The following is a 23,154-nucleotide window of genomic DNA, read 5'->3' as shown; positions in this document are numbered from 1 at the left end:
GATGTTCCTGCAGTCTCTAGGAACAGTGATTATAATGAAAGGGCTTTTGGAGCATTTTCCTCTTTTCACGTACTTTACATGACATTTAACTTACTGCTTCCAGGTGTGGCCGTTCCAAGCCCATGAACCTTATAATTGCCTGATCAGCAGAGGAATGTCAGATGCAAGCCCCCAGCAACTTATATGGTGATTCTCCTTAGACTTCCATACTTCCAAAGAAAGCACTCACCTGAATTTCCAGGCCCTTAATTTAGTATTCATTGACTTAAATTGAACACTGCCCAGATTCCTAGGTCATCAGTATTGATAATTAAACACACCAATTAAAAATTGGTTGATGATAAAGCATAAACTGGAAGATAGTGGTGGTTATGTAACAAACTGTGCATGTAACATCTTTTAATAGCTGTGGGAAAGTATTTATGAGATAAGCATAAGGCCCCCTTCATGTGCTGAGGCCCTGTTTGTCTTGAATCCATGTATAAATGCCGCAGTTCTTTTCACCTGGACTTCCTCAGCTGGTTGCCCTGCATCTCTAACAATAGTCTCTTAGTGTTGGTTTCAGTTCCCTGATAGGTAGAAACTCTGGTGTTTCTCTAGATTCTAAGCTAATTGATCTGAGCTGTTTTTCTTCAATCTAATCTCCAAAAAGGGTGGCTTGGGCTACAGTCCAAGCCTTCTGGGAAAAGTTCTGCCATTCCTGGATGTGACATCCCTTCTTCCTTCTCAATACATCAATTCCAGTGAGGCTGATAAAAATGAACCTCAGAAGATGTTTGAAAGAGTAAATACTACAAAAGAGTGAGAAGAGGACTGGGAATGTGGTTTAGTAGCAGAATGCTTGCCTAGCATGTATGAAGCCCTGGGTTTGATTTCTCAGTACCACATAAACAGAAAAAGCTGGAAGTGGCACTGTGGCTCAAGTGGTAGAGTGCTAGCCTTGAGCACAAATTGGCTCAGGGACAGTGCCCAGGCCCTGAGTTCAAGCCCCACAATGGACCAAAAAAAAAGTGACAAGAAAGTGGAAGAATGCCTATTTGGCCCAATAAAAGAGTATATGTGTGCATCCTGTATCTTTTTCTGTTGAATACGTTACCACACACACACACACACACACACACATACAGAGATAGATTTTTTTCCTACTGTTTTGAACGTTTTCACTTATAGACCAGAGGTCTTTTCTTATAGTATATTTGTTTGTTTTGCAGTGGTGGGGATTGAACCTGGAGACTTGCACACTTCTAGGCAAGCATTCTAGTATTGAGCTACATCACAACCTCCTAGTATATTATTTTTTTCTTGTTGCACTGTAGTCCATTATATGGGAGTGCCATAATTTACTTCCTTAAAATAGTATTCATATATTTTTAAATGTTTTGCTATTTTAATGCTCATGAGATGCTTCTATTTATGTCTCTGCATATATCTACTTACATCTGTAACATAAATTCTATTAATATATCTTCATTTTAAGCTGATAGGTATTGTCAAATTAACCTTCTAAGAATTTGCATTTACAGGGGTTGGGAAGTTGGCTCAGTGGTAGAGTGCTTGCCTCGCATGCATGAGGCCCTGGGTTCGATTCCTCAGCACCACATAAGCAGAAAAAAACTGGAAGTGGCGCTGTGGCTCAAGTGGTAGAGCGCTAGCCTTGAGCTGAATTGCTGAGGGACAGCACCCAGGCCCAGAGCTCAGACCCTACGACAGGACCCCCCCCCCAAAAAAAAGAATTTGCATTTACACTCCTACTAACCATGTATAAGTTAATACATGCAAAAGCCATGCCATATGAAACACTTAAAGCTTTGCTAATTAGTAGAAAAAAACCTCACTTACACTTGTTTTTATTTGTGGTTAAATAATGTTAAATGTTTAAAAATATTAGCCTTATTTTTGTGTTAAATCAGTGACTTCTTTTTTTTTTGATTACAAGATGTTGTTATATAATGCTTTTCCTTTCATTTACATATATATGCATTATATATTTTTATTGTAAAAATACTGTATAGAGGGGTTACAGTTACATGAGTAAGGTAATGAGTACATTTCCTATTGAGCATTGTTACCTCCTCTTTTGTTTTTCCTCTACCATCCCTTCCCTCCCCTCATTTTTTTTTATAGAGTTTAATTTTTTTCATGATGGTAAAGGGTAGAAATGGGGGTAATCTCTGTCCTTCCTTCCTATCAAAAGATCATGCCAACATTGTTACCTCAAAAGTTAGATTAACAAGAAAAAAATACAGCAAATTTGATAGACGCTTTACATGATATAAGAGTTTTTACAATTTATATGACACAAGAATTTTTTTAAAGCATGCATTTAAAAAAAGAAGTTATGCAAATACTTGGGAAACCATAGTGTTAACCAGGAATAAGAAATTCTATGAGGGAAATTCCCTCCCTGGGCTCCAAGTTCAAACTCTTCCTGTTAATTTGTCCTACCTTTTTTCCTCTCTGTTTATTTTGGCATTCCTGATGTCCAACTCATCACATGTTTAATTGGAGTGTAAACCATACAACTACAGCCCTGAAAAGAACCTCACTTAGCACTCCTAAAATCCCGCCCCCCCCCAGATCCTGTGGCCTTTTTTCTAATCCCCTTTTTATAAATCCCCTGTGACTATTGTTTTATATAATCTTCCTCTAGTATATTTTTCTTATTATCTGTAAGTATAGAAAACAATCTAAGAAATTCAAATGTAAAATGCAATTACCAGTTAGATTAATAGAAATATTCAGAGGAAGTCAAGGTACTAATTGTAAACCTTTATTGTCTCACCAGTATGATGAAGTTACATGAGTTTTTTGAGTTATCCAACTTAGTATTTATTTTTTAAAAGCTGAGCATCTACTATTTGCTAAGCACTGGGCTAGGCATTGGGTTGATTGAGGTTTGAAGTTAAATTATTGTAATAATACATAAATAATGATTTAGAATTTGCGTACAGTATGAATTGGGTTTCTGATTATAAATAATTTTTAAATTTTCATTAAAATCTTGTCATTTTATAATTATGTAATATGATACATATAAACATGTTACAAACAATGTATTTTGAGGGCGGGCTGTAGGGCTTGAACTCAGGGCCTGGGCGCTGTCCCTGTGCTCTTCAGCTCAAGGCAACTGCTCTACCATTTGAGCCACAGTACCATTTCCAGTTTTGTTTCACAGCCTTTCCTGCCTTAGCTGGCTTTGAACTGGGATCCTCAAATCTCAGCCTCCTGAGTGTCTAGGATTACAGGCATGAGCCACCAGAGCTCAGCCAAAAATGCATTTTTTAAAAAGTCAGAATGAAAGTTTCTAAAAGCATAAGTTGATACCACAGTCAGAGGTGAGAGTAGTAAGTCACCACCTGCTGTGAAGCAGAATCATCCTTGGAGCTTTTATAGAATATAAGTGATGGCCCACTTTCCTAGAATTTTGGCTTTTAAGTGCTAGGGGATGGGTATATTCGTGTCAATAGCTTTTTTTTTTTTTTTTAACATTTCCCAAACAACCAGGTTGGATGCCTACAAAGTCAGGCTGAAACCTTGCCTGAAGGAAAGAAACGGGAGAGAAAATGACACCGTGAGTACCTCCGAGGGTGGGGCTATCTGGCCAACTTTCCCTCCTTTCTCTGAACCCAAGGACACTTTCAGCTTCATTTCCTGATCTCCCAGACTCACCAGCAACGCTGCTCAAGCCAGTGGGGCAGGAATGCAGCGGACAGGACTGACCCTCCTGGCCTTGGCACTCTGCGTGGCTCTTCCAACCTCAGAAGGTGAGTCTGGGTACTGGCCACCTGGGTCTCAGAGGGAGGGGATTCCTCCGGAATTGTGTGGAAGGAGAGGTAGGGCAGGAATTGCTCTCTTCAGGGAAGACTTTTCTATTCATTTCGGATCCTTCTCAAGACAGTGGCACAGGTTTAGATTCTAGGCCATTCATTTCAGAGAGGAAGCTCATTTTAAAAGGAATTCTAGTATCAGGCCTCTAGAGGATGTAGTATCACTTTGAGCTGCAGCAATGTTTTTGATGACAGCGTGTTACACTTTCTCTAGCTAAAGTTAAAGCTCTTGCCTGCCTACCTGCCTGTCTGTTCTCTCTCTCCCTCTCCCTTTCCCCTCCCCCTCTGTCTCCCCAATGTACAGATTGTGGAAGCAAACATAGACTGCATCTTTTAAGTTTCCTAAGCAAAGTTAGACCTAAAAATGGAAACTTTAGTCTGGCCTTGAGAAACACTCGATACTGTGTTGGAAAAGAACTCTACAACTTGCAGGGGAAGGGGGTCAGGAGGAGAGTAACTGAGAGAAAATGAGGGAGAGAGTGCCACTGTTCAAAAAGAGATGTGCTCATTACCTGACTTATGTAACTGTAACTGCTTTTCAATTTAAAAAAAAAGGAAGTATGATGAAGGAGATTGAACCATGTCAATTACATCAGGTAGAATTAAACTTAGGAGTTGCTGGCAACTTACCACTTGACTAATGATTCCTTTCTTGTTATCTTAAGCTTTACCTTGAACAGATTCTCTGAGTCTAGAACATAGGTGGAATATAATTGTGTGTGAACTGCTGTTTGAAAAGTTGAGCCAACATTTGAAAAAAAAAAAGGTTTCACATGAATATATTCATGTATGCACACACCAGTTGGATTTATAGCTTCTCCAAAAAGTTGGATCTGGAGGCTGAGGGCTGTAGCTCAGTTATGAAGCACTCAGCATTACCTAAATTTGATTCCCAATACTGAAAAATAAAGTAAAAATAAGTCAGATCGGACTCCAGTAGTTCTGCCTATCCTGAGGAGAATGAGAGGTAGACTTGGCTCTCTCTGCCCCTCTTCTTTGAGGTTTGTTGTTGTCCCTGTAAATATTTTGCTGAAGTCTTCTATATAATGCACCAGTGCACCAGGGGTAAGTAACTAAGCAGAGGAAAATAAAACTTGGATAATCTCCTATTAATTTTTATCAATCTGTATTCTATCAAGATAAAGACACATGTTTGTCTTTTATGTCTTTGTAACGTTTTTCAGAGAAATTCATCATTGAAAATTTAGGACTTTGCACTGTTTCTCCAAGCTCTGCTGGCTCAGGCTTTCCTCCTAATTTTGGCACTCCACCAACTTGAATTCTGTTGGCACAAAGCTCTGAAACAAAGGTGCACCCCTTCAAACTCCCCACAGTAGCCCTATTCCAGGCGAAGTAGACAGAGTGGGTAATGGGGAAGGAGGGAGAATGCTTTACCCTGGAAAAACCTCACAAAGGATTGGGTGCTGGGAGAGAGGGTGGGAAGCAAAACACAGAAGGGTTTGAAAGGTGCAGCCTGTGATAATCAAGGGAGCTAAGAGGTCCAGCAGGAAGGAGGCTTTGGTGCAGTCTTGAGGCTTTGCCTAATACAGATTGGCACACAAGAAAATCACACTGACAAGCTCCAAATTTCTGCCATTTAAAAGGAAATGATGTTGGGCCAAAATAAATAAAGCTAGGTCTGAGAACAGCTGTGTGGTACTGAGGGGCAACACAACTGCTTTCCTTAGCACGCTCCCATTCGTGTGTGTGTGTGTGTGTGTGTGTGTGTGTGTGTGTGTGTGTTTGTACACATGCACACAAATCCCTGCTTGTGCCAAGTGCTCTGTGAGTGGCACTGAATGATTCAGGCTTCAGAGAGAGATCAGATGATAAGGTGTGGAGCTGGAAAAGGGGACTGGAGACACTTGGCAGTACAGGGTAGAGGACAGGTGATCTTAGCAATTGCTGCAGATTGGAGGAGAGGATAAGGAAATGACCTGTGCCAGTTCAGGACTTAAGGAAATTCTTTTTTTTCTTCAGGCAGAAAGCTGTTTCATCTCTTAACAGTGTCTTAATTGTGTTCTGTACTAATCAGTAAATAGTTGACTTTATCCATAACCATAACTAAAAGTGTTGGATTTTATCTGAAGCTCAGACACACTTAAAGCTGCTGACTTGACTCAGAGATCTCAGTGCTGAGTCCATAAACATGCCTGTCATCCAATTTCAGTGGCCCTGAGTCAGATTGTTTAAATACACAGCGTAAGGCTTTGTGGGCCTGGCTGTTTTTAACTGTGCATTAAAAATGAAGGCTGCAGGGGCTGGGAAGGTGGCTCAGTGGTAGAGCGCATGCCTTGCATGCCAGAGGCCCTGGGTTTGATTCCTCAGCACCACATAAGCAAAAAAAAAAAAAAAAAAAAAAAAAGCCAGAAGTGGTGCTGTGGCTCAAGTGATAGAGCACTAGCCTTGAGCTGAAGAGCTGAGGGACAGTGCCCAGGCCCAGAGTTCAGGCCCCATGACTGGACCCAAAAAAACAAAAAATGAAGGTTGCATTTATGTCCATCAGATAACAAGTTCTCAGACACATTCTCAGAGCCAGTAGGATGACTCCTGAATCAGAGTTGCTGCTCGCATTCTGAAGGCACACCTCATCTTTTCTTTCAACCACAGGATACCTGATGGAGAGGTTTGGCAAGAATGAATATACATTTGTGCTTAAAAGCTGCTCTGTGCTGGTTCCTGGGCTCCCTGCTTGCTTTCTGTTTCTCTCAAGGTGTCTTTTTGCTATGCATGATATCCTATATTCCCTGAATTCTGTATCTTTGTTGACTTAAGTGTCCAGATTTTAGTACCCAAATCCAAGCACATATAATGTTACTATAGATTATTTTAAATGTCCTTTTCTATATCCAGAGAAACTGTGGTATAATAGCAGTCTTCTCAAATATGAGTAATGTTTGGGTCCTTTTTAAGGAATCACCTTAATAAAAATCTATTGATTTTCATTTTATTATGTTTCTTGATATACAGAAAGCCAAGCATAAATCCTTTTATAAATCTTTTCTGTAATTATAAAACCAATATCATTTTAAATTTTAAATAAAAAATCCACTACAAAGCCAAGATGATTTCAACATATTAAGCACGTATAATAGTTAAGGATTAGCTGATACTAAAATCACTATTCTGAATATAAATGTAGCCCAGTGGTGGATACGCAGATATTGAGTTTGAGTCTAATATTAATAATACCACGTATATACAGAATGAGAAGTACATATTCTCTCTGCTTTTGTCTGAACCATGATAATGGAATTTAGTTCTGCCTTAACATGAGTACATTATGAAATTTACTCAGTTCTTTTCTAATTAGCCTGAGACTTGAGCTCAGGGCCTGGGCTTTCTTTGTTCAAGGCTAGCACTTTACCCGCTTGAGCAACAGCTCCACTTCTGGCTTCCCTCCCTCCCTCCTTTCTTCCTTTCTTGGTTAACTTGAGATAATATTCTTACGGACTTTCCTGCTCAGGCTGGTTTTGAATCAAGATCCTCAGATCTGACCCTCCTGAGTAGATAGAATTACAGAAACGAGCCACCAGCTTCTGGTTAGACAATTAAGAGTCTTATTGAACTTGGTAACTACCCTAGCATAAACACAAAGCAAAATCCCATAGTCCTAAAAGTGCTCTCTTAAGATAGTCTTCCAGAAGATCCAGAATGTCTAACAAAATATTGTGATTGAAACAGCATAGTGAAATTGTAAAAATTGTCTGATGAGTTTGTGGACTGTGAGATCACATCTATGATCTCCTTTTCAGAAGTCTATGAAACCCCATTTAGGAAATGCTGATACAATGGAGAAAGTGTAGTAAAGTCATTATTTTTTTCACCGTTATATTCCTACAGAAAAGTGTTAACTATGTGGATCACCAGATCTTGATTTAAAATTGCCATAGAAAGAGGTTACTCACCTTGCATTAATAAGGAGTAAAGCAGAAAGTATCTGACCCAAGTTACTTCGTGCACTGTCCTACAGTTTGCACCTGTAAAGGCTACATTCCAGCCACATTTACATAAATTCTTTTTAATAATTTTATTATGACTAAGGTGTTGTATAGAGGGCTTACCATTTCATAAGTCAGGCAATGAGTACTTTTTTTATAATGTGCCCCATCCTTTGCTTTCCCCAGTTCCCCCCTTCTACTCTTGCCCATAAGTCACATAGATCATTTCCCACATAGTCCATACTGAAAAGCATGATTGCATTTGTTCCCATTCCTCCCTCCCTTTTTGTGAATCCTCTTTACCTCTCAAAAGAAAAAAAACCTAAAGCAAAAACAAACACCACCACCACCACCATCATCAACGCCAAAAACCCATGCATCTGTTTCCTGAAGTTCATTTTGATAAACAGTATTTTAAATGTGCAGAAAAGTTACACTTTTGGGCTCCTCCCCTCAGACTATCATCCTTTAGTTTGTTTGTGTGTTAATACCTAGAGTCCTGTATAGGTTATCATATCCAGTTAAGATCTAGCTTCCCACATGGATATGCAAGTATCTTAACCCTGAATTGTAATGATCTGGGTAGAAGCCCAAGAGTGGTATGGTATGGTTGCATCATAGGGAAGTTCTATGTTTAGTTTTTTGAGGAATCTCCAAACCACCTTCCAGAGTGGTTTACATTAATTCTTTATGCACATTTGTAGCTTTACCTACTGTCTTCTCCATATTTACTGTCCTATTCACATTTTTTTTCAAGTCTCCATCTCAGATGCCACTTCCTTGGTAAAGATTTCCCTGAGGTTATTATAATTGATTTTTGCCTCTTGGTGTTCCAGAAGGCTCATTCCATTTATCCTAAGCTTTTGTCACACACTGCCTTATGCTAAATGTGTTATTTCACACTGACTACAAAGAAGAAAAATCCTCTCTTGTTTTGGTCAATCATGGGGCTTGAACTCAGGACCTGGGAGCTGTCCCTGAGCTCTTTTTCTCAAGGCTAGTGCTCTATTGCTTTGAGCCACAGTGCCACTTCTGGAGTTTCAGTGGTTAACGGAGATAAGAGTCTCATGGGGACTATTTCTGCCCCAGTTGGCTTTGAACCATGATCCAGAGGTCACAGCCTCCAGAGTAGCTAGAATTACAGGCATGAGCCATAGGCACCCAATGAAAATCATCTTTTATAATGGAGCATAGACTAACATAACCTCAACCATCAGAGAAGCCATCAGAGAAAAATGATCATATATAACTCATGTATTGAGGGTTAGTTCATGGAATAATCACATCACATGCTATGCACAAAAACATTAGAGCCTGGCCCACACTGGCCAATGAGTAGAAATTACGACGTTCTGAGCATCTGCTGTCTTGCTTACCAATAATTACAAGGCTTCTACAGATTCTTTAATTAAAACAATACTTTTTGGTGCAGAATCTCACTGTAGAGCTCAGGCATGTCCAGAACTCTGGATCCAAGTGCCTCAATCTCCCAGGGGCTACCAAAGCAGACTGATCCAAATAATCTAAACATGTTCAAATTGTGTGTCCTGGATAAAAATCCCTTCCTTATATGCCCGGAATAAAGATCTTTTCCTTGTGAGAGTCTGAAGGAAGGTGGTCTGTGGTCCAGGGAGGATGGCCTTTTTCAGGGCCAGAGTCCCTTCATGTAGTTTCCTCTGCTGTGAATTCACTTGAAATCTGCTGCAAGTGCTTCCTCCTTCTGAAACACTCATCTCAGTATCTGCTTTTGAGGCCAGCAGGGAAATGCATCCACTGATCTCAAAAAATTCATTTTAAAGGAAATTCCAATCTGGATCTGTACCTCTGAGGTACCAGCTGTACCTCTGAGAAGGGGCAGGGAAGGATGTGAATGTGCAGCATTGTAGTAGAATCCCAGATCCTGGCTTGTTCATGTCTCTGGGCACTGCTGTTTTATCAAGCCGACTCTGCAGCGCTTCTCTTTAATTTGCAATATTTTCCATATACTTTTTCTTATAGGCAAATCATCACAGAGGTCCATGTTTATGTGAACTACAACCCTGGAGATAAAGCAAGTTATTTCCCATGATATTACTGGCATTGTGCAATGGTAGCATCAAAGTTGTCCTTGTGGGGAGATTTCTTCTCCTTAATCTTTTGTCAGCTTGTCTCCCCATGCAGATAAATGTATCATCTGAATAAAAGCAAGCTAACTGCAGAAGCAGTGTCATATCTCCTTTTTTTAGATACCCCTAAATCTCTCTTATGTGGAAATTCTGGAGTCATCATTGAAATCAAAGGAAGTAGGAAGACCACTTAAATGAAATAAGTCATACACACAAAAAAACAAAATTACATGGTTTTCTTCATTTGTGGTAGCTAGAATGTGCCTATTACTTACAGAAGTAAACACTGGGTGGTATGCAAGTGGTTAGAAATGAATTAAATGAAGTATAATAGACTCTATGGAGAGCTGAAAGAGTATAATTCTCTAGAAAGAGAAAGTCAAAGCCCAACAAATAAGCACTACTTGCAAGCAGGGAGGTGGAGCCACAGGGAGAAGGGCAGACAAATGGAGGAGGGGAGAGAGGGTAGAATGCAGCCAAGAATTCATCGTATATACCATAAAATTAAGAAAAGGCAAAAGGGGAGTCAAGGAGGATGAAAATGTTGAAGAGGGCGACAGATCAAGATGCGCTGTATTCACAAACTGCTTGGTTGAACGGCATTCCTTAGTACAACTACTAACAATAGCCTCTTGGGGGCGATGTCACCTAACAAAATTCTAATGGCCTTCTCCCTTCTAACTGCCCCAACTCTTCAGAGTTGTTTCTTGGCCTTCTCTTTCTAACTGTATCAGGAGGATATCAGCCCTATCTGCCATTGTACTAAATGCTGAGCTGCTGCTTGCCTTTTGAAATAGTTCATCTGACTAAGGTCTAGGAATCTCCAGCTGAGCTAGTCCTACCTTTACACATGACACATAGAAGCCAATTACTATTAAGTCAGTCCTGAGTCGTTTCTCTAGTTACAACTATTGCTTGCATTGATGTCAGCTTTTGGTAACTCATATTGTTTAATACCAAGATTTTATTTATGACTCTTCATTCCCACTATGATTCTGAAATCTACATTTCATATTTTAAAGTTCCTTGCATCACAACTAATAGCAGTGGCAACTGCTAGCACAGCAACTCACATATAGTGAGATATATGGATGAATGGATATATAGGTATGTGGAGAAACTCAATCCCTGGGTGAGATATTAAAAGAATGACTTGGAAGTAACAGCATAGTACATCTAGAAAAATAAGCCACATAGGAAATCATTACTAAATATAAGGACAACCAGTGTTCACATGTCATTAAGTTAATCATTTCAAAGAGTAAAATTCCATGATTTTCAATGTAGTCACAGAACTGGACAACCAACACTACCACGAACTCCAGCACATGCTCATCACACCCACAGGAAATCCTCTGTTAGCACTCATTCCAGTCTCTTCCTCCCAGCTTCCGGTCACCAAGAATCTACTTTCTGTTTCTCTTTTTTTGTTTTTTTTCTTTTTTTCTTTTTTCTTTTTTTTTGGGGGGGGGTCTGGTCGTGGGGCCTGAACTCTGGGCCTGGGCGCTGTCCCTCAGCTCTTCAGCTCAAGGCTAGCACTCTACCACTTGAGCCACAGCGCCACTTCCGGCTTTTTCTGCTTTTGTGGTACTGAGGAATCAAACCCAGGGCCTCGAGCATGCAAGGCAAGTGCTCTACCACTGAGCCGCCTTCCTAGCCCTACTTTCTGTTTCTCTACATTTGCTTATCTATATAAATAACATCATATGGTTTGTGACCTTTTTATGTAGCTTCTTTCCCTTATAAGTTCATGGACTTTGGCCTGGGCGCTGTCCCTGAGCTCTTCTGCTCAAGGCTAGCACTCTACCACTTTGAGTCACTTTGCTACTTGCAGTTTTTGAGTGGTTAATTGGACATAAAAGTATTTCTGGGACTTTTCTGCCTGGGCTGGCTTTGAACAGCGATCCTCAGATCTCAGCCTCTTGAGTAGCTAGGATTACAGGTGTGAGCCAGCAGTGCCCAGAAAGTTTTGGAACTTTTAACAGATTGCCAATAAGTGTGTGTGATTCTGAGGATTAAACTCAGGGCCTTACATTTGCTAGTCAACCTCTCTCTTACTAAGCTATACTCTGAAGCTGGCTCAATACTTTGCTGTGTTGACTATTTGTTTACTTGCCTGTATCCCATTCAACAACTAGACTCACAAAGGTAGAGATGTAACTTGTTTATTTCAACATTTCAAGTGTAGAGTTCAAGGTTAATCACAGAGTGGCCATTCAACTAATGTCTTCTGAACAAATAAATGATGCCCTTTCACTTCCAGGCAATCTAGTTGATAGGTGCTTAATATGACTTCGATATACAGTCATATGCATGGCAAAATAAAGAGTCCCTTTGGATCTAGATTAAAGGGAAGAAGATCTTTGTAGCATGAGAGAGTCTGTCTGCCCTGGGAAAGGTAAACATTTTCCTCATCGTGCTGCTTCAGACTTGAATGACAATTAAATAAGAACTGAGACTAAACAAAGCTACAAGTACTTGTATTTCAACCACACCTGTTACTTAAAATGCATGCTTTAGAAGTTATGAAGGACTTCTGTATATATAGATATAATTAACCTATATGTATTTCATTCTCCTGAGAGAGAAAAATCACACTTGGCTGAAGCTAGGTTATTTGTTGTTGATCTGTATCTCAAACTGAGACAAAATTCCAAACGGAGCATCATGGTGCCTACTCAGGGTATAGGGGCAAGGAGGAATAGGTGACAAGCTTTCTTTCTACAGAGAAAGAGCTATGAGTTTTCTGGTATAGATCCTACATAAAGTTGAGAAACAAGAATCAATAAGTTTTCTTAGGCCCAAGCTAAGGTGAACCTAGAGCTTTCTATATCAGCACTGACAAGAATCTTGCCACATTACACTTGACCTAGTCCAAGGCAACAGGTTCCTTGGTTTAGACCTCCTCTGTGACATACACACCTAGATAAATATTCAGTTATCTTCTTCCCCCAATGTAGATAGTTCCTTTGGCTTGTATTCTGTTGATTCACGAGAATTCTGACACCTTTAAATTGAGTGTAATGTCTACTCGGTCTTCCCTAAATGGAATTAAGCCCGGGGCTCGGTTTGAACCGAGATCCTGAGATCTCAGCCTCCTGAGTAGTTAGGATTACAGGCGTGAGCCACTGGTGCCCGGCCCTAAATGGATTTAATTAAAAAAAAAAAAAATCTTTTGTGTTTCTGTTAGGACTTGTGGTTCCATGTACTTGAATCCTTCCAGGAAATTTTGGAAGTTTAAAAAGTGATGAGTATAACTTGACTTCTGGAATTGAAACCCCTTTGTAGAACTACTTAATAAAAATAAATATCTATTGATCATTTTTGTATGGCTCTTGAAGGATGCTGTAAATATGCCGATGGACCGTGTCAGTACAAAGTTTCCAGCCTCCGCTGGGGTCCTCATGATCTCTGTCTTCTTCAGTGGACTGTGTGAGGCATGCCCACCATACTTTTCATCTTATGCCACGTCTGTCACCGCCCACCTCCCTAGCATATCACTAGCTACTCTTCTTCAAAACAAATGCTGTCACTTGTGTTATTCCTTTTGTCAAAAGTTACATTTTATCCCTCACAGGGATAGCCCAAGTTCCAGAAGGTCTCTGGAGGCATGGTCCTACCTTATGTTTGCACTAACAGAGCCCTCAGTGAATCTCTGGGCCTTGCTTGGATGGATCAACAATCTGTTTCTCTGGAATCTTTGAGATCAGAACTGAGATAGTGTTCCATAATCCATGAGATTTATTATTATTGTTGTTGTTATTGTAATTTTGCCAGTCCTGGGCTTGAACTCTGGCCCTGGCTCTATCCCTGAGCCTCTTTGTGTTGAAGGTTAGCCCTCTACCGCTTGCGCCACAGCCCCACTTCTGCTTTTTCTGAATATTTTATTGGAGATAAGAGTCTCACGGACTTTTCCACCTGGCTGGCTTCAAACTGCAATCCTCAGATCTAAGACTCCAGGTGTAAGCCACAAGGGCCCAGCTAATCCATGAGATTTAATAAATTCTCTTTCCTTCATTCAGCTGTACTTCCCATGGCTTCCAGCTGTTGCACTGAGGTTTCGCATCACGTTTCCCGAAGGCTTCTGGAAAGAGTGAATACATGTCATATCCAGAGAGCTGATGGGGACTGTGACTTGGCTGCTGTCGTGTGAGTGTTCTTCAGCAGAAAGAGCTAAAATTTGATTATTGTCATGGCCAACAAACAATTGGGTCAAAGATTGCCTGATACACGACCTCTAGATCACCCATACAAGGATGTAAGAGGAATAACTATCTGTCCTTCGACCCCTGGGCTCCTTGCGGTAAATGTACAATCTCTACAGTGTGGCCTGAGCCCCACATTAGCCCTTCAGCTTCCCCTGATACAATGTGTGGCTAGCACTCACTGCCTTTGATCACCAGAAAATGCTATGACTTTTCCTAAGGGACACAATGGAGATTCTGAGTATGAAACCAAAACAGCAAACAGAAGATAGTTCTGTTATGTATCATGGCTTTCACTGGAACTTTTTGTTGTTGTTTTTTCAGGCAAGTATGTATGCAGTGGTTGTCCTCTTTACTCTGAATTTATCGTAAGTTTCCAAAGCCAGTGCAGCAGTGCTTGTACCTGGCACACAAGTGCCACACGCAATCCAGTTGTAAAAGCCCTTCCCTGCTTTTGAGTGTTAATGGGTGGTGAGCTCTCCCAAATTTCCCATCTCTCGTTCAATGGCTGGAGGCTGACAATAACAGTGTTGGATATGGAGCACAAATGATTTCTCTGTGACATGCCAGGAACAATCTGTGACTGAGAGGACATAGTTCACCTGGCACCACACAGGGGGTGAATGGCAGACAAAGGATGCAAACACAGCTGTCTTTGTTCAGAACGCTGCATATCACCTAGAGGCAATGGTGGGGTTAATCCCAAAATGTTCTCCCAAAAGGCTACTTCATTTTGAGTGTGAGGTATCACCCTGGCAGATTGGTTTAACACTGTGTATGGCTCTGGGTGTCATTTGGTTCCCCTTTCTTTGAGCTGCACATTATCTCATTGTTTATGTCTGAGCTTCTGAATGACTCAGAGCCTCCTTCTTCCATCTACAACCCAACAAATATCTATTGGCCAGGGATTTTGGATGGCCAAGTACCATTCTACAAGCTGAGAGTGCAACATAAGTTGGATGAGCTCTGTTCTGTGCCAGTTTCTAGGAAACTGTTGATCTAACAAGGCTCTTTAGAACCTTCTTTAGAACCTTTCTGATGATGTGAATCATCTCTGGGATTTGACATGCATTTTTTTCCTTTTCATGGGAATCTATCCACTACTCATTTAAACAAATTACTGATTCATCGTTTTTTCAAAGACCACTTCAATGACAGAGATGGTCGAGCAACTCATCCATCAATCAAATGTCCCAGAGCAAAAGGGATGACATTTATATATAAATATAGCTAAAACTAAAAGAAGTAGGGCTTAGCTCAAGTGGTAGAGGTTGTTTGTTGGGGAGAAAATGTGAGGTTATTAAAGTTATTTAAGAGTCATGAGTTTTTTAGAAGGTATGATTTCCACAGCAGAGCCTCTACTTATATCCATTGGATTATATCTAGCTACCCTCTTGTGGGAAAAGAAAGCAGGGAATTGACTTTATTTCTTAAGAATCAAAACCCTGTCTTAAAGATTCATAATGGAATGGGTTGGTTCCTAGGGGAGGGAGTGTAGAAGAAGCTAATGCTTCTTTTGCATTCTTTACTATTACCTTATCTCTTTTCATCCTGATGGGATGGAAGTGGGCTACAAACCTCTGTCTTTATCTCCTCACCCAGTTCTCTCCTTTTGCCCCAGTGCCAATCTCCTTCCCCACCAGTGCCAATCTCCTTCCCCACCAGTGCCAATCTCTTTCCCCACCAGTGCCAATCTCCTTCCCCACCAGTGCCAATCTCCTTTCCTGAAGCTATATATATCTATTGTTTTAATAGTCCTAATCTTGAGTCCTAATCTTTCTGGTTTAACTTTGGGCTTAAGTGTATGTGCATGTCATTGAAGTCTACTCAGATTTTGCATTCACTACAAGGAGAGGAGTTTAGTTGTTTGAAAGTAATGGGAGCTTCAACTAGGTTTTTCTCTTGCTCTTCAGTGCTTCTGCCAGGCTTTCTTTCTTTCTTTTTTTGGGGGGGAGTCCGGTCGTGGGGCCTGAACTCTGGGCCTGGGCACTGTCCCTCAGCTCTTCAGCTCAAGGCTAGCGCACTACCACTTGAGCCACAGCGCCACTTCCGGGTTTTTTCTTTTTTGCTTATGTGGTGCTGAGGAATCAAACACAGGGCCTCATGCATGCAAAGCAAACACTGTACCACTGAGCCACCTTCCCAGCCCAATAAAAGCAGATTCTTTTTTTTTTTTAATTTAAATTTTATTTTATTTTATTTGAGAGCATACTGTACAGAGGGGTTACAATTACATTGGCAGGATAATGCATACATTTCTTACCAAGCATTGCAGCCTCCTCCTTTGTTTACCCTTCACCTCCCTTCCCAGCCTCCCCCCTCCCCCCACCCAATCATACCCCCCTCCCTCCCCACACCGACATTGTAAAGCTTGCTTTGACATGACATTTTGTAATTCTCCTTGTTGCAACAGGTCCACCTGAATCCTTAAACGACTTGTTTGTCCCCATCTCCTCCACATGTTATACTGACATCAAATAAAGTGAAAGCGGGGGTTACACTGTGGGGGAGGGACATACAAAGCAACAAAGAAATAATCTTATAAATGCGTTAGAAACACATGCATGAAAGAAACGAAAACATTAAAATACATATTTAAGGGTTCGTTTTCCTAACATCACATTATCTGACCTTTTCCACTTGACTCATACCTATACTAGATAAGGGAAACCATGGGACCTATGTTTCTTTGGGCCTGGCTTACTTCACTTAATATAATTTTTTCCAAGCCTTTCCATTTCCTAACAAATGGGGAAATGTCATTCTTTCTGATGGAGGCATAGAATTCCATTGTGTATATATACCACATTTTCTTGATCCATTCATCTACTGAGGGGCTTCTGGGTTGGTTCCATATCTTAGCTATGGTAAATAATGCTTAAAAGCAGATTCTTGTGAGAAGTTGCTTTGCTATTACAAGAGAAAGCCTGGGGCTGGGAAGGTGGCTCAGTGGTAGAGCGCTTGCCTTGCATGCATGAGGCCCTGGGTTAAATTCCTCAGCACCACATAAGCAGAAGAAAAAAAAAAAAGCCAGAAGTGGCGCTGTGACTCAAGTGGTAGAGTACTAGCCTTGAGCTGAAGAGCTGAGGGACAGTGCCCAGGGCCAGAATTCAGGCCCCACGACCAGACCCCCCCTAAAAAAGAACTTGAAGAATCTGCTTTTCTTCCAAAAGCATCTCAATCTGACTAGGGAACATACTGTCCTCTTACTAAGATTTCCAGTTCCTTCCATTTAGCATTCCCACACAGGCTGGTTTTATTATGCTAATGCTCATTCCACGTTTTTCTTCACATTGCTCCTATTTGAGTCCCCACACTGCAGGATAAATTATTCTACTTGGGTCAGATGGAGATGTTGCAGCCTATGCTCCCCCTCTCCCCACCCGCTTTCTTCCTGAACAACAGGGCAGGAAAGTCTGTGAGGCTTCTATCCAAAATAATGAGCAAAAAACATAGATGGGAAGTGGAATGAATCATATGGCATAGGTAATTATAGTTCAAAAGTCTAATTCTATAGCACTTTTCCCCCTCTAATTATTTTCTGACCTTGAACTCATGTTATTACCCTTGTGAAGTACAGGTGGGGCATGAATGAAGAGAGGTTGGACGTGGAAATTTTAGGCCAATGACTGATATTTATACAGACTAGTTACTAAATGTTGAAGCTTGAACACATTGAGATTTGCTTTGCTCATTCATTAGTTGAGAAGAACACCTGTGCAGTCTCTCTCACAGACTTGTATGTAGGTCAAATGAGGGTGCACGTGCTAAGACTTATAATTGGGAAAGCACAAAATTCCTGTTAGTCCTTTTCACCTATCTTTTGGAAGACAAGTGGTCACATGTTTTGTTGATCACTTATTTTCCTAATTGGTAGACTAACAGAAGAAACACATTTGTCTCATGCATTTCTATTCATACAATGGAAGAGGCCCGTCTTTGTTGTTTTCGTTAACACATCCAGTGAAAGCTGGTTCACCTAGCCAAGTCTCTGACTTGGAAACTGTGAGCAAGGTAATGGTAAGGGATTATAACCAGTTATGTTGGCAGACATATGGCCACAAAGTGTGTCCTCCAGTCATAAGTTTGCTTTGGGAGGGAAGCCCCTAACGATGAGAAGACCCTTTACTTGGACAATCTCTTTCTGCCCACATGAGTTGTCCTATATGGAGAGCAGTGCTAGGGGTGGTAAAGATGGATGATTCCAAGCAGGTTATGAAATATGGATATAGGCAATTGTAAGTTGTTTTTAGGATGTAGTAAAAACTGTAAGAACAATGGAACACAGCCCCATAAAGCATGGCCTCTTGAGCCATCGCAATAGTTCCCTTGTGGATAAGACAAGTAGAAGTTTCTATTTCTGACAGCCAACCATCATTTGATTTTTTCTCTCATGGTCCTATGATGACTATTTATGTCAATAACTGAAGACTCTGTCTTGTACCATCCTTTTTGGACAGAATGCAACATACAGGTGGAATAATCACACTTTTAGGTGGAACTAACCTGTTCAAACTGTTGTGCAAGCCAGCACTCCTTAGGACAATCTTGCCTCAGGAGTCCTTTACAACATTTCTGTGAAGGCTTTAGATGGAGACTCTCCAAAAGATGACGGATGGAATTCAAAATGGATCCCATCAGTTCAGTTCCTGCTATACTCAACTGCCTGACCTGTAAAATATAATTTTCATATCTTGCCTACTTTATGAGGTTGTTGTAAGGATCATATGAAATATAAAAATGCCCCGAAAACTATAAAGAACTACATGAAAAGGAAAAAAAAAAAGACTTTAGGCGTGGGGATCAGTGGGGTAAGGGAGGATGAAAGGAAAAGGTAAAGAGAGGGAAACTTGTTTATAAACCTGTATAAAGACAGAATTCAGAACCCATTCAAATTAAAAGGGGCGACTGTAAGCCAGGCGCCAGTGGCTCACGCCTGTAATTCTAGCTACTCAGGAGGCTGAGATCTTAGGATCATGGTTCAAAGCCAGCCTGGGCAGGAAAGTCCATGAAACTCATCTCCAGTAAACCACCAGAGAACTAGAAATGGCACTGTGGCTCAAGTGGTAGCTGAAGAGCTGAGGGACAACACCCAGGCCCAGAGTTCAAGCCTCATGACAGACCAAAAAATAAAATAAAATAAAATAAAAAATGAGAGAGACTGGGATAAGAAAGAATAATAGAGTAAACTTGATTGAAGTACATTATATGGATATATGGAAATATCTGAATAAAACTCCTATGCAGAACTAATATGCACTAATAAAAAAGAGAGAAAAAGATTAATGGATGTGTATGATGGGGCAATAAAGAGGAAAAAGAAAATAAATTTTGAGCTTTGGTATAAATCTATATTATTTTAAACTTTAATATCCCCAAAATATTTTAGTGCATTGTTGAACATTCACTTTATGTCTGCAATGAATTACAGTTCCTACTGTGAATAAAGAGTATTCCTTCCTCAGAGTATCATTTTAGAAGGAGAGATGTAATGAATCAAAAACATAGTAAATCAAAAACAAAAACAAATCTAAATAAAAAACATAGTATTAAACTATGTTTATTAAACTAAGTGCCAGGAGAGAAGTAACTCTCACCATAGAGACTGAAAGGAAAAAGAAGAGCTCAGAAGATTCAGAAATGCCAACAGTGTCTGAGATGGGTCATGAGAATGGATCGATTTTGTTAGATAAAGCTTGAGCAAGGAAGAGACTAGTTCTGTTTTTTCTTTTCTTTTCTTTTCTTTTTTTTTTTTTTTTGGTTGTGGGGCTTGAATCCTGGGCCTGGGCAGTGCTGCCCTGAGTTCTTCAGCTCAAGGCTAACTTTCTACCACTTGAGCTACAGTGCCACTTCTGGTTTTCTGGTGGTTTATTGGAGATAAGAGTTTCCTGGACTTTCTTGCCTGGTCTGGCTCTGAAACTGTGATCTTCAGAAATCAGCCTCCTGAGGAGCTAGGAATATAGGCGTGAGCCACCATTGCCCAGCTAGGTCTGTTTTTATTTATTTATTTATATTATAGTTTGTTTTTCTCTTTTTCCTCTTGCTCCTTATTCCGCTTCTTCCTCTTTTTTTTCTTTCTTTCTTTTTTTTGTTTGTTCTTAACACTTTTACCTCTTTCTCCTCCTTTTGATACTGTCTGTTGATGTCTCAGGACTCCAGCAACAGGGAAGAGTCAAGACTGACATTCCTGATGTTCAGCCTTAGAGTTTACTCCCTAAGAATGCTGTGTCCAGAAGTGGGGCTGTTTTAACATCACTATGCTGTGGGTGCTTGTATTTTTTTTGTCTTTTATTTCTTTGCTTTCATTGTCATCTTCAAAGAGTTCAGTTATGCATTTGTGTGTAGAGGGCATCGTGATCGGTCTTTTCCATCAGTGATCACTATCTTCCTTTCTTGGCAGCCTTCATGTGAAGCGCAGAAGAGTCTGCGTCAGCCCACAGAGTCTCACTATTAAGCAGTGGATGCGAGCTGAAGCAGCCAAGGAACATGGCAAAGGCAACACTTGCCATAAGAAGAAACACCAAGGCAAGAAGAACAGGAAGGGGCCCATCAGGAGAAAACATGAAACAGCCAGCCCTAAAACGCCTTATTAGAGTTTACAAATGAATCTATAAAAATGATCCGCAAGTGAACTTGGCCATGATTATAAATTTATGCTCCAAACTTTCCAGTTTTTTTAATGAACAATTGGACAGTATGCAAATGTTGCCAACTAAGAAATGGAATGAAATCAACATTGTATAACATTTTAAAGGTGCAGGACAGACAGGAGAGAGGATGAATGGGTAAATGTCCATATATGAAAGTGGAGGCAGGTAAATTGAAGGTTTTGGATGGAGTTGGGGTGGAGTTTTGAGCATTGCACTCACAAACTTGAATTATACAACTGCCTAAAGATAATTCAAGGAAAAAACCCACAAGACTATAGATATAATTTTTCGATTTTTTTTTGTTCCAGTTCTGGGGCTTAAACTCAGGGCCTAGGCACTGCCCCTGAGCTTTATTGCTCAATGTTAATACCCTATCACTTGAGCCACATCTCCACTTCCAGCTTTTTGGTGTTTAATTGGAGATAAAATCTCACAGACTTTCCAGACTGGGATGATTTTCAACTTCGATCCTCAGATCTCAGCTGTCTGAGTAGCTAGAGTTACATGCATGAGCCACCTGGCACCTGGCTTTTAAATTTTTTTTATTAAAAACTTTTCCAAACCTACAATTAATGAATGGTACAAGGAGTCATTGATGTGTCTTTAATCTAGGTTAGTCATTATTAATATTTGTCTCTCTCTCTCTCTCTCTCTCTCTCTGTATATATGTAGGTATAACTATCTATCTAATCTATCTATCTATCTATCTATCTATCTATCTATCTATCTATCTATCTATCTATCTACCTACCTACCTACCTACCTACCTACCTACCTACCTACCTACCTACCTACCTACCTATAGCTAGCTATTGATAGGTGATATATATTTTCCATTAATGTTTTGAAAAGAAGTTACATAGTATCAGTCTGTTTTCTGTTACTATAACAAAATATCTAAAACTAGGTAGTTTTTAAAGAACATAATGTTCTGGAAGCTAAGAATATAGTGATCTGGAAGTTAAGAGGTAGTTTATAAGGAATATATGGTTTTGGAAGTTAAGAAGTTCAGGAGCATGGTGTCCACACGTGGTCGGTGTCTGCTGAGGGCCTTTTCTCTGCATCATAACATAATGGTGGCCATCATGTGGCAAGACAGAAGAAACATGCTACTCAGGTCTCCCAGTTCTTATAAAGCCACTAATTCCATCATGGGGACACAAACTTCATGACTTTGTTTCATCCTAATTACTTCCCCAATCCTCCACCTCCAAATCCGGACATATAAGCATATAAGATTGTTTCCAGCACTGGAATTTAGGAGTGATATTTCAAACCTAATTTCCTTTTTCTTTTTTCTTTTTGGTCAGTCATGGGGCTTGAACTCTGGACCTGGACACTGTCCCTCAGCTCTTCAGCTCAAGGCTAGCACTCTACCATTGAGCCACCTTCCCAGCCCAAACCTAATTTCATTGCTGTAAATTGACATTTTCCTGAGAGGCATTTCCTACATAATCACTTCATCAGTTTTATACCTAAAACTTTTCAATTTTCATCTAGTTCATATCCAAATTTCCTTAACTATTTCCAGATCATTTTTATAGGTTTTTAAACTATAGGAATCAAGACATTTACATATTGCTTTGTTTTTAAAGAATCTTTCATTCTAAGAAAGCCTCTCATCCTTTCTGCTTTCCTTCTCTCATTCCTGCCCTTCATGCCCTCCCTCTTTCCTTCCCTCCCCTCTTTGGCCCTCCCTCTCCCCCTCTTTTTCTTCCCTTCTCTTTCTCATCATGAAATTTTCACATTTCAATTTTGTCTGATTATTTCCTCAATGTCAGATTCAGGTCTTTCCATTTCCAAGTTTTCTGAGTGGATTTGTATACTTTTTGTCTCATTTAGAATTTACAGAGGGTAGAGCAAGCAGAATAACATCTGGTTTGAGTAGCTACTTTTACCTGTGAGGCAGTTTAGCTATACTATAGTCAAAGAATGTTGAAACTAACCCTAGGAGAGACCTAGTCAGGCCCTAAGAGACCCTCCTGAGTTCTGTCTTCTCCATAGTACCTCCCTGGCCACTCCTCCCTGTGAAGAATTAGTGGTCAGTTTGTGGTTAAGACTCTTTTCTGGTAGTAGAAAACTGCAGGCCATTTCTAACTAAACGGAAGTGTGGGTGCTTTGGCCTGACCTTTGTGCAACACACTCCTACTCAAGGGTTCCTGCTACTCAAGGGTTCCTGCACACCGGCTCCATTTCAAACACATTCTTAAAAACTTGTATGCATACAGATTGCTTCCAAAACACTGTAGTCATGATCTTTCCCTAACACCATGACACCATAGTTACCATGAGCTTCACTTCTCCCATGGCCCCTGATTCCTGGAAAAGTGAACATTTAATCATGTGTTTGTTCTTGAGCCACCTCTCCCATGCCTGCTATTTCCCTTAATGCTGTGTTTTCTCTATTAAAGTTGCTTTACCATTTA

The 23,154-nt window shown here is 40.3% G+C and overlaps 1 protein-coding gene and 1 long non-coding RNA gene across 3 annotated transcripts in view; one reads left to right on the top strand and one right to left on the bottom strand.

The window, feature by feature from the left end:
* The window catches only part of Ccl28 (C-C motif chemokine ligand 28), a 27,121-nt gene extending 3,967 nt beyond the window's left edge, over positions 1–23,154 (top strand). Inside the window, exons 2-5 of the mRNA XM_070041133.1 lie at positions 3,505–3,571; positions 3,664–3,764; positions 13,896–14,022; positions 20,479–23,154. Of these exons, the coding sequence (XP_069897234.1) occupies positions 3,564–3,571; positions 3,664–3,764; positions 13,896–14,022; positions 20,479–20,671 (429 nt within the window). The 5' untranslated portion in view covers positions 3,505–3,563 and the 3' untranslated portion in view covers positions 20,672–23,154. The remainder of the gene's footprint in view (positions 1–3,504; positions 3,572–3,663; positions 3,765–13,895; positions 14,023–20,478) is intronic.
* The window catches only part of LOC138840771 (uncharacterized), a 41,216-nt gene continuing 34,496 nt past the window's right edge, over positions 16,435–23,154 (bottom strand). For both annotated transcript variants that reach the window (XR_011376219.1, XR_011376218.1), the window contains exons 4-5: positions 18,585–18,749; positions 16,435–16,578 (exon numbers count right to left, since the gene is read on the bottom strand). This is a non-coding gene — a long non-coding RNA (uncharacterized lncRNA). The remainder of the gene's footprint in view (positions 16,579–18,584; positions 18,750–23,154) is intronic.

Source organism: Dipodomys merriami, unplaced genomic scaffold (assembly GCF_024711535.1).
Source record: "Dipodomys merriami isolate MVZ:Mamm:240054 unplaced genomic scaffold, mDipMer1.0.p SCAF_30, whole genome shotgun sequence".
NCBI lineage: Eukaryota > Metazoa > Chordata > Mammalia > Rodentia > Heteromyidae > Dipodomys > Dipodomys merriami.
The sequence above is the reverse complement of the archived record's forward strand: the minus strand, read 5'-3'. Positions and strand labels throughout refer to the sequence as shown.